Raw genomic sequence first — 17,483 nt, forward strand, 5'->3', positions numbered from 1 at the left:
TCATATCATTTTGTGTTATTTTTCTTTTCTGAACATGCCTCCATTTCTATTATTAATGTCAGTTTGCTACTGGATGTTTATGGAACACTGCATTTATAGATATTTATCCATTATTAATTATTATATTAAAGATGCCATCCACTTTGCAGATCTCTCACATGCCCCCATACTGAATGTAACCCTAAACCATTTTTCTTTCACCAAACTTGACTGATTTCTGTGAGAATCTTGGGTCAGATGCAGATTCCAGTAGGTTTTCTGCAGTATTTGTGATGATTGGGATGCGGTTCAACAGATGTTTATTCATTCATTCTATATTTTTCGGCCTAGTCCCTTTATAATAATCAGGGGTCACCACAGCAGAACGAACCGCCAACTTATCTAGCATATGATTTACGCAGTGGATGCCCTTCCAGCTGCAACCCATCACTGGGAAACATTCATACACTACAGACAATTTTAGCTAACCCAATTCACCTATAGTGCATGTCTTTTGAGGGAAACTGCAGCACCCATGAGGAAAACCATGCTAACGCAGGGAGAACATGCAAACTCCACACAGAAATTACAACTGACCTAGCCGAGGCTTGATTTTTTTTTAATTGCAATAAAAATCTCTTTCCGTATCTAATTAGTAATAAAAATTCAATAGGACAAAATGACTTGCTGTGATGTACTGAGAACTTTTTAAAGGGTCACGAAACACCAAAATACATTTTTTGAGCTGTTGACAGACGTATATGTGTCCCACACTGCTTAAAACATCATTAGGACTCCTATATTTCACAAAAAAGTGTAAATTGGTTGTTTTTGCGTTATTTTAAGCAAATTCGTACTTTCGGTTTGAAACGAATTTTAGAAGCTGCGTCACGGCCATGACATAATAGCGTGCAACTTCATTAATATTCATTACTGTCAGAGTGTTTAGACGCCACGTTGTGTTGGCAAAACAAGCGTGAATTGTTGCTTTTATAGTTTGCTGCCGTTAAGTTTTGTTTTCATTTTCTCTCTGTGAGAGCTCATCTGGAGTCACGTGTGGATTAACAGTGTACGCGACGCTCGACAACAATAACTTACGTGTCTAAGGAGGAACATTTGTTTACCTGAGAGCTGTTCTCATCTGCAAACGCTGAGATCCGGATTCGCTTGTAGTCTTCTCTTAATAAAGACGCGGCTCTAGTTGCTGGTGATTGTCCTGTCTCTACAGATTTGGTAAGTGAGCGACCAGCGCTCTTTGTTTATTCAGTTCGTATTTTATTTGTATCGAAAAAAAACTATTGCACCGAGTGTAAACAAGCTAGCACTACATCCAAACTATAACCTTGTGTAGGATTTTGTGACCGGAATAACACACGCGGCTTTCTACCTGCCGTCTGCATCTAAGTTTCAGGGAAATGCTACGTTTTTTTTCTCTCATTCGCCGTGCGGTATCAAACATTGCATGAAAATACACGCTTAGAGCAGTTCCTCGAATCAAATATCTCGTTTGTCGGGAGGGACATGAATGAATTCCCTGAATGAAAGAGCCAAAATGCAGTTAAAGTCCACCATTTAATAATTTGGCAAATAATTCGACTACAGATGTCCATGTAAACACAGCCACATTGTCCGCTGTGGGTGTGTGTTTTGACTCTGAAATTCAGCGCGCCCAAATAGACACTCCCACACCAAGCCTCTTTTCTTCCTCCGACACTCCCCCCTAAACAAAGCTGGACACGCCCACTTTTCTGACTTTTTCCAAAGTAGAGGTGTGAAAACACCCTGCTGAAATGAGGGGGTTTCATGGCCCTTTAATAATATAAAAATATGTTTTCATTTAATGTATCTTTAATGTATCTTTCTAATCCTTAGACCTTCCGCCCAAAAGAGGACTATTTAAAATGAAGGAACATGTTTTTGTTGTTCAAACGGTCCTTGCTGATTCATAAAACAATAGCATTTCAAGAGTTAAATAAAGGCAAAACTAAATCATTAACGGTGGCTCCCAACAATACACTGAGGTCTTAACAAGTGAAGTACTCGGTCTGTGCAAGAAACTGAACATTACTCACATTTTTACCTCTAATCCACAGCAAAAGCAAATGCTTTGTCACATCACACATGCCCAGGCATTTTTCACAACAAAGTCAAAAGGAAGTACAGATTGTATTGCTAATAAAAATGGTACTTGTGTTTATCCTGGATGCTGGAACCTGTAGCCATTGACATTTTATGAAATCACCACAGTAAAAGAGACAAAAAAGCTTCTTTAATGATTTCTCTCAAGAAAAACGTCACCTAAATCTTGGATGGCCTGAGGGTGAGTAAATAAACAGCAAATATTGATTGGGTGAACACTCCCTTTAAGAAATATTTAATTAAAGTTGCCATAGAGTTAAAATATATACCTAGGCACACCTGAATAACAAGAGTTCAGTACATGGAAACATCTCAAACACCAGTTTCCAGTAAATTCTGTGAGTGTCAAATCCCAGTGAAAACAGGTTGATCTGATCAATAAATAAACTTTGAGTTTTCACATGGGATTATTAATATGCACACAGTGTTTGATTGGCTACAACACTTGCATTAATAGGGTATATGCATAGCTTGTGTTTTTTCCCATGCCAATAAACTTCCGGAGAATAGTTAATGTGTCTTTTTAATTTTATACGATTCCTTTTACAACATTGTTGTTGTAATATAATTAAAATATACTCAGTTAAATAGCCACTTACACGAACATGCTCGTCAGGATTTGCGCAGAAACTCCATTGAAAATACTAAGTTAAAATAAATTGTCATATTTTAAAGCCATGGCGTGGAAAAACTTAATGTAATGCAGTGCTTTTTGAACAATCTGAGACCTACTTTATATTCTATATCAATCAGGCTGTGAAGATTATTGATTTTTAAAGACAACAGACCTTAAGTGCACCAATTTTGTAATGGCATACAGTTCACCGAAAGTGTTTAAGCCAGGTTACTGAAAAGCTAAAAGTCCTTCTGCATACTTAAAGGTGCAGTATTCAGTGGTTGAACTAGTTACTGCACTCCTAGTCCTAGAGTAAAACAAACGCAAGCACAGGTTGCCAGATTGAGGACAAGAGCGAGTGATTTAAATGTGTCGTGTTGTAAATTAAAGCAACGGCACCCGATAGAAGGAATATTTTTCATATTAAAAGGAGTTTTTGTCCTTACCAACACCTTGAATTGGTCTACTAGAAACGGCTTCTATTTCTTGCAGCTGAACAACAGAAAATTGACAATGAACCCCTCAGGTCCACCTCATGTGCTTTATTCAGTGTTAAACACTAATAATGTGAGTTTTAATGCCATTTTACATGACAACTATTGCCATACTACTGAAAGCAGCAGCAGATAGTTCACCTTCGATCTTGAAAATAAAACCGTTTGAGATTAAACTTTAGAACGCATGTGAGGGATTCAGCATGTACAATTAATAACGTTAAAGACTAGCTTTTTAAATAAAGCTGAATTGAATTGAAGAGGGTTAATATGTATTAAATAGATTATAAACCCTACCATTTTGCAAGAGAGTGCACTATTCTGTGCTTCTGAATGGACTTGGTCTTGTTTCGTATGGTGAAAACAGCCAAATTGCATATCACTGCGTACAGTTGAAGTCAGAATTATTAGCCTCCTTTTGATTTTTTTTCTTTTTTAAATATTTCCCAAATGATGTTTGACAGAGCAAGGACATTTTCACAGTATGTCTGATAATATTTTTTTTTCTAAAAGTCTTATTTGTTTTATTTCGGCTAAAATAAAAGCAGTTTTTAATTTTTTTAAAACTATTTTTGGGACAAAATTATTAGCCCCTTTAAGCTATTTTTTTTTCGATAGTTTTCAGAACAAACCATCATTATAAAATAAATTGCCTAATTAGCCTAACATGCCTAGTTCACCTTATTAACCTAGTTAAGCCTTTAAATGTCACTTTAAGCTGTGTAGAAGTGTCTTGAAAAATATCAAGTAAAATATTATTTACTGTCATCAAGGCAAAGATAAAATAAATCAGTTATTAGAAATATTTTTTTAAAACTATTATCCTTAGAAATGTGCTAAAACATTCTTCCCTCCATTAAACAGAAATTGGGAAGAAAAAAATGAACAGGGGCGCTATTAATTTAGGGGGGCTAATAACTTCAACTGTATCTCATCACATAGCGTGTTGTTAGGAAACGGGATTACAATGTAACCTGCTCATCTAATGTCTACATTAGTAATATTTATATTATTGCTAATTTATAACCTCATGTGGAAATCTGTGTCTGTCCACCGGATGTCGCATTTCGGTCACGAGCGCATGCTTTCAGAGCCTTTCTGAATGAATGAATGAATGAATGAATGAATGAATGAATGAAGTGTGCGATTTTCCACCAAGGTAACCAGGGAAGCTAAAATAAATTTGGCTAAACTGCCATTGGGCAGGTTAAAATTACCACAAAAAAAACTGCCGTTCCGTCACGGAAAACATTTTTAAAGCAGAATATCTTCACTTTATCATTGTTTTTCAGATAAACAAGAATGTTTACCAAGCATGTTTCTTAAATATATTAGCAAACATATTATGGCAAGTTTATGCTATCAAAGCACCTTTAAATGTGTTTAAATTTGATCTATTGTTAGTTTAACGACTGGATTGTGAAATTGTGTACATCTGTAATAAGGCAACAAGATTGTTAAATGTTGAATGTTTTTTGGCTTGATTTCTGCAGCCAATACTAATGTGTATTCAAGTCACTACATATATATTTAAAACTAAAAAAAAAAAAAAAAAAAAAATATATATATATATATATATATATATATATATATATATATATATATAACGTAGATATTGTTTAATGAATTATTAGATTCATAAATAATGTATGTCAAAATGAGTTCCTAAAGATAATCCCAATACACTTTGCAACATTTTAAGAGAAAAGATACTACCTTACACCATCAAGTTTCCATTAGGGAACATCTTTACCAGGTAATTGTGGAAAATGTTCAGAAATATGGCCTGCTGTCTCTAAGGGAGCATGTACTGTAAGTAGTAGCTGAGACACAGGTGGCTTTTTTCTCTAATGAACCTACCCTGAGAGTAACGTGATCCGCACACCTGCAGCAGGTAGAGCTTATAACTTATTCAAAGCCCCTGCAAGTGACACCCTTACACGGCACAGCACTATTCGACATACACATGTTCTCACATTTTACCTATTGCTCAGATACCTGGAGGCCTATTATACACACCATGAAGCTAACCCTGCGTATGGTGGGGAAAAACTCAGCACGTCAACAGAAAAGCTGAGACCTACAGCGTCACTGGTGTTTAGCAACAAGATTTTCCTACGTATGAACATTGAGATTTGATAACGTAGCATAAAAATCAATGGCTGCCATCTGCTTGGTTAAATGTTGATGTCTTACCTTTCCTCTCTGATGAAGAGGCTCAATGGTCAGCGCATCCGCACCGATGTCCACTATCATGCCCAGTTGAAACCCGTCGGTTGGGTGTGGCGCCCACACAGGCTTCCCATCATCCATTGCACCCCACAATTACTCCACAGCTCTGAAAGACACACACACACACACAGGGTTAAGATTCAACAACATCCCCGCAGACAAGAATGCAAATCTTGTTCGACAGAATTGTAATTGTGTTTTGTTTAATGCAAATCATGTGACTGTAAACAAAATGACTGCTGCAAGTGAATGCCAACAAGGTCATCAACGGCAAACAAAAGAACTCATGACATCAAACTCAAAGCCATGATACGTATTAATGAACAGATGCACACGGAAAGAAGATATCTGAAAACCATGGTGAGTGGTGCTTTCCCATGCAAATCACTCTGCCTCAGTGCTATCTGAAAAGCTGATAGAGACTTGTTACTGTGTTCTTAATAGTTGGCCATACAGTACATGCAGTGTTCTGGATAGTTGTCAAGCATGTAAGTTCCTGTCTTAAACGGCACACTCTTGACTTGTGGTCTTCCTCTTATTCTGTACTTAGATTATGTAGTGTAGTGCAGACCTTAGGTTAGGGCTGAACGATATTGGAGAAATACGACATTGCGATACTTTGTTTTGCTAAGATATACACATTGCGGGCGACGCAGTGCCGTAGTGGGTAGCATCTTTGCCTCACAGCAAGAAGGTTGCTGGTTTGAGCCTCGACTGGGTCAGTTGGCGTTTCTGTGTGAAGTTTGAATGTTCTCGCCGTGTTTACTTGAGTTTCCTCAGGGTGCTCCGGTTTACCCCACAAGTCCAAAGACATATGGTACAGGTAAATTGGCGATGGTACAATTGAACGTAGTGTACGAGTGTGTGTGAATGAGTGTGTATGGGAATTTCCCAGTGATGGGTTGTGGCTGGAAGGGCATCCGCTGTATAAAACATATGCTGGATAAGTTGGTGGTTCATTCCGCTGTGGCGACCCCAGATTAATAAAGGAACTAAGCGGAAAAGAAAATGAATGAATGATAAACATTGCGATATGAATATAATTACACAAGATGATTTGAATTGCTCTATATGGAAAGATTTAATTAGATCAACTGAGACAATAAAAACGTTTATCGATGCGGTGCATCTGCAGAAATGATAATAAATGACAAGAAAAAATAAAGTAGTGCTATATGGTTTTCTAGAGAGTCAAACAATCAAATGTGAAATAACATGTTTATCATTGTAAATAATAATGGGGCCTTTGACAAGTCCACGAGCTTTCAAAAAAGTTGACATTCAAATGCATTTGGTAAGTCAAGTGGCATGAGACACAATAACATCTTAACCAATAGGGTTTTTTTAGTTAACATATTGGAGTTTTCCTACTTCATAAATAACACCTAGAACTAGGCGTGGGCAGTTAAAAGATTCTGACGGTATGATAACCTTGGATATAAATATCACTGTTTCACGGTATTGTAGTTTTTTTATATGTCTGGGTAAAAAAATAAATAAATAAACGTTTTCCCCCCTTTGTACACAATATATTTTAATTTGGGAAACATTTCAAATATTTTGGAAAAGTAAACATATCAGGCTAAATAAGTCAAATGAATTATTTACTTCTGCTGTCTTCATTTGTTTCAAAAACACAGATTTTTTTTTACTATTTAAACGGCATCTTTAAATATCTTTTCTGATGGAGATACTGTTGTCCTAAAAAACTTTTTAAAAAATGTAATTAAAAAAAATCTTACTCATACCCTAGGAGCACTACAGCAGAAAATGTTGACGGTTTTGAAACCTTGACTTTTCCAAACCGCTAATACGTTGAACACGGTTATCATCCCATGCCTACCTACAACACACTAGAAGTCAGACATCTGGCAGTAAGATTATTTGACATCACTTCACAGATGACAGCTAGTTGCTTCAGCGAGATTAGCAAAAAGTGCAGAGCTACTTGTGAATGTGAATCGTGAATAGTATTAGTTTGTGGTCCAGAAACAGTTGGAGGTGGAAATTTCAGATCTGATATGTTTCACTTCTGACCTCAATGCGTTCCAGTCATGTGCAGAGTCACATTGTCAGTCGCATTTATACATTTCATATTAACTTGTTATAGACGTTAGCTGTCCTTTGAATACAGCTGATGAAAAACAAAGGAACATTATTGTAAAATAAAGTGTCATGAACACCAGCGAGCTAGCGGCTGCAGATCGTTGGTAAACACGCATTTTGATGCGGACTACAATCCTCTCCCTTAATGAACTACAAATTTTATCATGCACTTTGTACACACTGGTTCCTGTTTCACTTTGATTACACACACACACACACACACACACACACACACACACACAGCCGGAGTATTGTTTTGGACTGATTACATAAACTTTAAATATAGCACACACACACACACACACACACACACACACACCTAGGCTTAGTCTTGTTTTACTGTTTGTGACATTGCAACGCTTTGTCCTTGCCTTGCCGTGTTAGACCCCTGCCTTGTTTATTGTTTATTCCTGTCTGCTGCCTGCCTTTTGACCATCCGCCTGTTCCACGACTCTGGATTACCTGTATACATCTGTTTGACCCTGTTGCCTGTCTAACCATTCTTTAATAGCCCCCGAATTTGGATCAGCATCTCCGTTTTCTAATATGCATCAAATTACATAAAGAAATCATGTCAGATATAACCTTTATTAGTATGGTTCAAACTCCTTGTGCTGTAAACAAACTTGAAAGTTTATGTTTCACACAAGGTAGATGCATGCTAATCTCTCTGTTATAATGAAGACTATGTAGTTGTGAGCAGCTTGATTCTGAATAGCAGTTTGCCATTTTATATTCATGTCATTGTTCTAACATTACGCTGTCTGTTGAAGTGTGTTTTCTGAAGTAATGGAAGCACTTAAGTTTTACTTGACTCCACTCTTTACAGAGCACAAACACAGATACACAGACATCAAAATGTCTGAAAGCTGCATCTATTAGCTGATCCTTCAGTGGATCACTCAAATATCAGCTCATAGACAGCTGATAAACTCAGCTTTCAAACCCTCCAATGTCTATTTATCTGTATTTCCAGTTGATGAACAGTGGTAAAGAGTGATGAAGTAATGGGTCACATCAGCTCAACAGCACCCAAATGTTAACAGAATGTTAAAATTTGTTAACACTTATAAAAAATTTCTGTATGATTAGTACCGAAGTTGGTTCATTTGACAACCCTAAATACTTTCTTCTCCAACATGTTGCTCATCAGTATTGTGAACTCTGTTGTCTGATAGTTTTTTTGCAAGGACTTCTGGGTTGTAAAAGATGCGAGTGTGGAATCTGCTGCAGTGCAGGCTTTGCTGAAAACCACATTAATGGTACAAAGGAGGTGCCGATGAGCACATTTCAGAGCATAAAAATAATAATTGACACACACTACAGACTTGTATAGTATTACTTAGTATGCACAATCTAAAACCACAATTTGCGACAGGGACTATTTATATGCTTTTGTTGAATGCATCTCTTTGCAATAATTCTTATTTTTAAAAATGAGCAGAAAATGCATGACCCATAATGCTGTGATTCTCCTTATATCTGGCTGGTTTGTCCCATGCCCTATAATCATTATTATTTTTTTAAATCCTTATGCAAAAATACTTGTGATCCAGAAATTCTAAAAAGGTGGACAGGCATTTATGCACTCTATTCTGTTGTTAAAGTGTTATAAGTTGTTGCTAGCACTGTGGTTTACCGTTTAACCAAGAGGAATGCTAGTAGGGCATAAGAACATCTGATACTCCACATTGGAAATTAATGACCTCTCGTCGTTTTACTGAAATAGTGAAAAGGTGAATTTAGAGTTCTTTAAGTGGTTGCTAGGGTGTCGGGTGCTGTTGCTAAGCAATTTCAAACAGTTGTTTTCTATCTTAAAATCTACAAAAAAAAAACTACAAGCTTAAGTTGAAATAAAACTACAGACCTGGTCACCATGCATTTCTACAGATTAAAATGTTACACTATATAGAAAAAACAGAGTAAACAACAATCAGATCACTCAAACCTTCTTTAACCTCGATGGGTGAACTGAGACACATACAAGACTCAATATGAGCAAATGCATCTAGTTTTTTCTGACCACATAAACTTTACTCCTTTAAAAAGTATTACCATCAGCATAGAACTTTGAAAGACCCCCAATCAACATGTGAAACCCCTATGCAAAGAGGGTCAGGAGAGGGGAAGGCTGATGATAGTAAAGTGATTTTCCTGTACTGAAGTGCACATCTGACTGAATCTCCTTGAACAAGTGTTTTTGATTTTACCAAGACTGAAAACTCTAGTCATGATACTGTAATCTTGCCCTTGTCTCATTTTGTGTGTGCACATTCTACTTGTTAGGGCAGTCAGTGAGAAAAAATAACTCCCACTGGATGTTCAGTTCAGAAAAAAAAAAAAGTCAGAGTAAAAAAAAAGAAAAAAAAGGAATAAAAGAGAAAGTAACGAAAGCAAGCAAGAATTCAAAACATCACAGACAGAAGGTTGCTCTAATTTGACTTCATCTTATCTGAGCATTCCAATACACAAATATTTCTGGAACAACATTTAAGCCATCTGGAATTTAAAAAGTGATCAGCATCACTGAAATTCAAAATTCACCAGATGCTTTCTTATCAAAACTTCTATTCTGCAAGTCTAAAAATGCTACACACAATAAAGTGGACGTCACAAACCACCTGTAGAACACACTTTCTCCTCTCTGTATGCACCAAACACTTCATCAACATTCAAAGTTTCTGAAAACCACTGTCTGATTCTTTGTGTGCTTAATCCAGGTGAGTGGGCTTGACAAATCAACTCTAGGGGGCACAGTCTTTCCTCTCCTTATGCACCAGACACTCTCATTTCCTCAGATGCTTTGTTCATGAGTTGTGTCATACTGTCATTTTCCATTTTTGAATAACAGACAGACTGATACCTGCTGATATACTGTGTTCAAGCACAGCTTTTAGGGTTAGACTTGAGCAGAGAACTTTAGGTTCTTTGACATGATGATGCTGTGTCAAGAGTGACCAAGTGTGCTGCATGCCTGCTTTTGAGTGATGCTCCCGGCCATTAGATCGCCCCGTGGTGGCTGGCTGCAGTACAAACCATAAAGCCCGCCTCTCATATAATAAACCAATGAGACTTGAACCCAAAAAAAAAAAATTAATTACACTTGCAATAAAATGTACCCGAAAGATGGTTCTGGTCAATTAAGGCACTGGTTATCATGCTGCTATAGGGTCAGATCTTTACTTTTGTAAACAGTTTGTTTTTAGTGAGTAATTTAACGCTATAAAAATGGGGCGTGTCGTCGTGATTGACAGTTGTGATTGACAGCTTCTCTAAGCGGACTGTCAGAGCTTCGAGAGGAGATTGAAGTAACAATGTTTGATTTCAGTGTTATTTTACCATAATAAAATGAGCTGTTCAGCAGTAAACTATACTTTCTGACCTACAGGATTACTGTTTATTTGGTTAAATATGGTATTTTGCTTGCTGATAGACGCCAAATCTTATGATGTCAGGGAAAACAGGTAATCATCATCTAGCATAGAGCTGCACGATTCTGGCTAAAATGAGAATCGCGATTTTTTTGGCCTAAAATAAAGATCACGATTTTCTCATGATTCTGTAGATGTAAAATAAAGGTATGGTAAAAACAAACATATGGCACAACATCGATAATAATATTATGTGTAGGTCTACTGGTTTTATAAATAATTCTATTCTACTTATAATAATTCTGATGTTGAATTATTATGTTTGAGATATATGCTTGCAATCTGTCATATTAGTTATACTAACATTGTAAACATTTATTTTCATGCACAACTGGGGGTTCACTATGAAAGAAAAAAAACATATCAAATGCTTGTCATCGTCATAACTCTAAAATGCGTTATGATCATTTAAATGAAGTGCACACTTTCGGTTTCATTTTGATTGCTAAGTGCTTGTTCATACTTCGCTCGCGGCTCCCAAACGATCACTCTGTGCCACAAACTGAATATTTACAAATGTATTATGCATGCGCGTCTATTATTAAGTAGAGCGCGCACGCGCCCTCTGTGATAACAGCTCATGGTCAGCAGCACACGTCACGTGTGATTTCCTGAAATCTGAAAATATGATTGGCAGAATCGTAGAAATGCTGGATTAAGATCGTCTAGGGGGTCGAATCAAGATTGCGATCTTTTAACGATTAATTGTGCAGCTCTAATCTAGCAGTACATTTTTTTTATGGGTTTGAAATAATAATTAGGAAGATAAAACTAATGTTAGCTGATCTCCAGATAGATCTCCTGTAACGTTATTTGAACTTGATTTGCAGGACGTCTCTGACATTTTGAGTTTCGGCATGTTATTGAATTAATCTACTGAATTTGCCGTTTCAAACAAATTAAACATTCTAGAAAGAGAATCTTATATAAAAATTGAACTGTAAATGTTCTATATTATTTATATACATCATTTACCATTAGCTTTTTTTATTTTAAAACAACTAATAAACATTCAAATGAATGTCTTTTCCTCTTATATAGGATTATATCCTCCAGATATAATCAAGGCATTGAATAAAGCAAATGAAAACGGAGGCAAAAAATAAACAATTTACAAGCGATGTTGCAGCAGCTGATAGACATCAATGGATATATTAATACTGCCAAGTTTATTGTACAAAATGATGAAAGGATTATTTTATATAGTGCAGGTAGATGTAAATATCCTTTTGATATTTAGAAATATTGCTGCATCTTTGCTAATATAAAAAAAAATTACCGCTTACAAATTATATATGCTTATATTTATCTAGCGAGCCTTTGTTATAGTGCAGATATGGGCGGTCAAATAAGAAGTTTGAGGGGCATGGTTGATTTGACGTACAAGCATTTGTTTGGAAGCTTGATTCCACAGATCTGCCTCTGACTCCATTAGAGTTGGTAGTCCTTCTGCGCATGCCCAGACTCCAATTTCAGCATTTATTTTCGACAGCTAGCACAAAAGGCATTTTGCATTTAAAGCGTTCAATAGGAAAAGGCATCCATAATTTTTACAGTCATTGGTCATGACCCTAAGAATGATCATCATTGATTGAGCCACCACTATGGTCTCTTTTAACCTTTTGGGGGAAACTGGAGCACCCAGAGGAAATCCACATAAACACGAGAAGAACAGAAATGCCAACAGACCCATCCCAAATCAGTGACCTTCTTGCTGTGAGGCAACAGCACTACCCACTGCACCACCGTACCGCCATAAAAACACACTTAAAAGACAAAATGGTGTAGAGCTACAGCCAATGTCATGAGACATGAGAAATCCCTATGATTGGCTGCAATGTTCATCAGTTCATTTGCTTCACCCTGATTTTACAAGGAGACGATACGATAACATATGAAAGTCATGTCTATTAACTGTGCAGATATAGGAGCAATCGATTCATTAACAGATCAGCTGATTTAAGTGGCTTTCAAATGCTTCTTTTAGTGCTTTTAGAGCAATAATCAACTACTGCTGAAAGCTGTCTGGCTGCATGTCAGTGATGTAGGTCATGATCGCACAAGCAGCCAACAGTTTTCTACTCATTCAAGCGCACTGAACAGCTCATTCGCTGTGGTTTGGGGGCTGGACAGAGTTGTTGGGTGCCACAGTTGTTGTCAGATAAGTAGTGTTTGTGCCCCTCTTGTGAAGCATTTGCATATTGCCACGTGGTGTGAACACCCCAAGAACTTAAGTCATGTATTCTGAAAATCACAGTGATCTGCCAATAGTTAAAATTGTGTAGTGTGAACTATACTGTGAAAAAGTATTGATGCCTTCAAACCGAATCGAGAGCAGTGTTCTGCACCTGCGCAAGAGGACAAGTCTTTACCACTCCACAGGGGGAATGGTCTGTTTTCTCATTACACAAAGGGAAATCAAACTTACAGCAAACTTCCGCTCAAAGTGTGAACAAAGCAGCATTTAGTACAATTATCACAGTAGTTGTCACTCAGGGATTCACTAGCGCAAATATGTCTGAAAATCTTACAACTCATATCGTTTGGAAAATTTGAGAAATGCCTCTTCGCGATGATTCTTGGCTTGAATTGTTTACTTGCTTCGTCACTTCACTACATTACGCCCACACTCTGTTGCTGAATAACCAATCAGAGCGCTCTCAGCTGACGGCCCATGCCAATTTTATATGCTGATTCAGGCCAATCAGTTCTGATGTTAAAGTGATGAACGCTGACATCTGAAACACCAAACCAACAAGTCTGACTAGGGCTGCTCAATAATGGGAAAATTATAATCACGATTATTTTGGTCATATTTGTAATCATGATTATTCAAAACAAATACAGTTAAAGTCAAAATTATTCGCCCTCCTGTGAATAATGTTTTTTAAATAAATATTTCCTAAATAATGTTTAACAGAGCAAGGAATTTTTTCATGCTCTTAGGAGTCATTTGCTTCCAAATGATTTTTTACAGTTCTGTTTTAGCGATCTTCATATTGACAATTGTGCTCCCATCTTAATGTACTTTAAAAACATTTCAGTCATAGCTAATGATAAAACCTATTTTATCAAAACAACCTACTTTATATCTCTAAAGCTTGTGAAAACAAAAATATATAGCGTGAGTTAATGCTTTTAATTTTTAGTAGGTTATTAATTAAGAAATGTATCTGTATAAGACATGGGCCTGTTGGTTAGAGCATTTCTGCAGTGGTTTGAAGGTGTCAAAGTGTAAAAGTAGACTTTAAAGAAAAATAAATAAACAATATCCAACTAAATAATATTAATAATAATAATAAATTAATAATAATAATAATAATAATAATAATATTAAGTAGATTTCTTTCTTTTCTTAGCCTACTGTAAATTAAAACCATTAACGATTTATATATGAAATTTTTTACAAGTTACTAAGTGGTTTTATGTTTTAGAATAAAAAGGAAAACATGTATTTGCTGTATATGTAGTGTGCAATTTACATATACGTAAATTAATTTGGAAAACATTTTTATTGATTTTTTTTTTTTTAATGCGTGTGCATGTAAAACAACAGTACAGAAAACTTGTTTAGAACTTGTTTAGAGTGTCATTATGGACATTTTACATTATAACTAACGTGGTTCATATGATGGATCTGCGACAGAGAAACTACAATTTTGGGAAACACTCGTCACTACATTGTTCTTTTCCCAAACGATGCACCGTACTATGATAGTTTAGCCACGAGTTGTGTCGTTGTTTAATAAACACACCCCAGATCAGCGAGTACCAATCGAGTCGTGAAATGTGATTATCACCAATACCGATCTTCTGCCGATCAATCGGAGCATCCCATGTAAATATTACCTAAAAGACTAGCTCAACAATACAAAAACAAAAACTGTGCATTTCCAGACACCTTTTCTGGTCTATGGGGATGATTAAAAGGATTGCTTTGAGTTTTCAAACATCATGTAAAACTTGATTTTGCATAATAAATCCTCTTTCTGTTTATGAACGATAAAAAAAAACATTAGAAAAATGACAAAAAACAAGACAAAAAATGCTTTTTAATTGTGTATAATGATGTTTTGAAGAATTAAGCCATTGTCAGACAAATGAGCCATCAACTGTAGTTCAAAAAATGTGTCCTATTGACAGCAGCTCTGTCAAGGTATTTCAGTGTCCAGGGGCCTCATGTACGAAGACTTGCGTGGAAATCTTACTAAAACATTGCGTACGCACAAAGCTGTAAATGTGCGTACGCAGAAAAAATTTCAGATGTATGAAACACTGCGTACGCCGAATCTCACGCATATTCTTTTGTACATCCGAATGAACGTGAAACTGAGCGCAACATGCACGAGCGCAAAACCCCTCCCTGCCTCCTCCCCCGTATGAATATGCTAATGACTATGCTAATGGCAAAACCCAACGAAAAAGCAACGGCAAAATCAAACAAAAAGAGAAACTTTGAACAGAATGTGAATTGGAGGTGCTGCTTTCGGAGGTAGAACGGAGAAAAGCGGTGTTATTTGCAAGTTTGTTCTCCGGAATTAACAACAAAAGAAAAAAATAGAGTGGGAGAGTTTAGCTGATACGGTTAACACAGTTGGGTCTGAACATCGCACTGAGTGCATTTACAAAAGAAATAGTGTGGTTTATATCTGTAAACTGTTGCAGTACCCTTAGCAGTCTCAGTGGCGCACCTCATAAGAAGCATATAATCATATACTGACACATTCGAGCACAAACTCGGTTCGAATCCAGCGTCTGATGAATTCTTTCTTCTTTTTTTCCCGCTACATATCAGATTTTGCCCACTATTTATCACGAGAAAGACAAGTAGGAATCATTAATAAGTTTGTGCATCATATTTTATTTGCACATTTATTGAATGGAAATGTTTCTGATTCACGCATGCAAATTTATCTTCAGATAGTGTCTTTATAGCAATGTGCGTGCAGTAGATAGCTCAGATTACATTGGGAAAACAGGCGACCGCTGCAAATTGTGCTTTAATGTTTAGCTGGTCAACTGTATGGTATGGAAATCTTACATACCTACTATATGAACCCGTCTCATACAGCTGCCATTGCAAGGATCAGACACTTTGTAGAGAGGAATTTAACACAACTGCCTCTAGGAGTCGCCAATGGAAATAAAACAGACACGCACAAAAAATGTGCGTACGCCTGCCAGAAACCTGCCGTGAACCTGCGCAAATTCCCACGTTCAGTTCATTGTTAGTAAATCCAAACGTGAGCGATTCTGAGCGTGAAATCTGGCGTACGCAAAGTTTTTGTGCGTACGCAGCGTTGATACATGAGGCCCCAGGTCTGTTGCTCCATATGTTTTTTTCAATGGTCTTGTTATTCCAATCAGGTATGGGCTTATCCTGTAATAGTGGATTTAAGCCTCTGCTCATCTGGAAGAACAGCTTGTGGCCGTATCTGATCTCTCTCTCTCTCTGATTCAACAATAAACCACAGACTTCTCAAAGCATTCAATAGAATTCCCCATTAAGATGGAGTGATATTTCTCAAACACTACAAGTCGTCTGTTAGGATCCACTGGGAGCTGCAAACAGCGTGACCTGCAACTGAACTGATGTCAAAAGTTTACAAAAGCAATAATGGCTAATCACAAGGGCGTTATTATACCTGACAAGACTACAGCCGCTGATTTCTCCTCAAAGACGTATGGTGTGTGAGTGAGCTAAGACAGGATGACTGTGCCAGGTTGGGTACAGAGCAATATTTCCCTGTTCTCTGGCACTCTGATTATGGCCCGGTCCCAAGAGTTCCCCACGGTGCAATTATCAATTGTCAAGCTTGCTAACAAACCTCATAACAGGCTCAGAGTATCTGTGCCAATCACTCAAGTCTTTAGAAGAGAACAAAGGCTTCAGAATGAGGCATATGCTTCTGTTGTGGAGCATTGTGCTCACCAGAAAACCATCTTTCACATTACTTCCCCCTGAATGCTTAGTTCTTGGAGTCTTGGGGAAATTGGATGTTTAATTCATTCATTCATTCATTCATTCATTCATTTTCTATTCAGTTTAGTCCAGGGTCGACATAGCGGAAATGAACCCCCAACTCATCCAGCACATGTTTTTTTTTTTTTTTTTTTTTTTTTTTTTACGCAGTAGACCCCTAAACTGGATGTTTGACATGTGCTAAATGCAATGACCTGTTCATTGGAGAGGGGTCTGGATGCAGACCTGGTGCAGTGCAATCCGAGCTGCATCCAATGCTTTTTAATGCGCTCACCTAACCACACCCGTCACAGTGATGTCACTCACTCCATTGAGTGCATTGTGTCTGACATTGCATCGCTAAGTGATGCAATCCCAGCTCTCATCATAAAGGCTGCATCCAGACACTATTAATTCATTCAGCATATTTGTACTGTACGTCTTTGTAATAACGAGGACATATTTTGGTCAAGATTTGGTGCTCAAGGTTAATTGACTTGGCTTTTCTATGACATAGTCTATCT

General features: G+C 37.1%; 1 protein-coding gene across 4 annotated transcripts in view; it reads right to left on the reverse strand.

Annotated features, from left to right (window-relative positions):
- Window positions 1-17,483, reverse strand: part of myo6b (myosin VIb) — a 154,847-nt gene that overhangs the window by 127,800 nt on the left and 9,564 nt on the right. For 3 of the 4 annotated variants that reach the window (XM_087288954.1, XM_087288953.1, XM_087288955.1), the window contains exon 2: window positions 5,425-5,566. In XM_087288954.1, coding sequence (XP_087145080.1) covers window positions 5,425-5,541 — 117 coding nt within the window. In that variant the 5' untranslated portion in view covers window positions 5,542-5,566. 4 annotated transcript variants of the gene reach the window in all.

Source organism: Danio rerio, chromosome 17 (genome assembly GCF_052040795.2).
Source record: "Danio rerio strain M-AB ecotype USA chromosome 17, GRCz13ab, whole genome shotgun sequence".
NCBI classification, from domain to species: domain Eukaryota; kingdom Metazoa; phylum Chordata; class Actinopteri; order Cypriniformes; family Danionidae; genus Danio; species Danio rerio.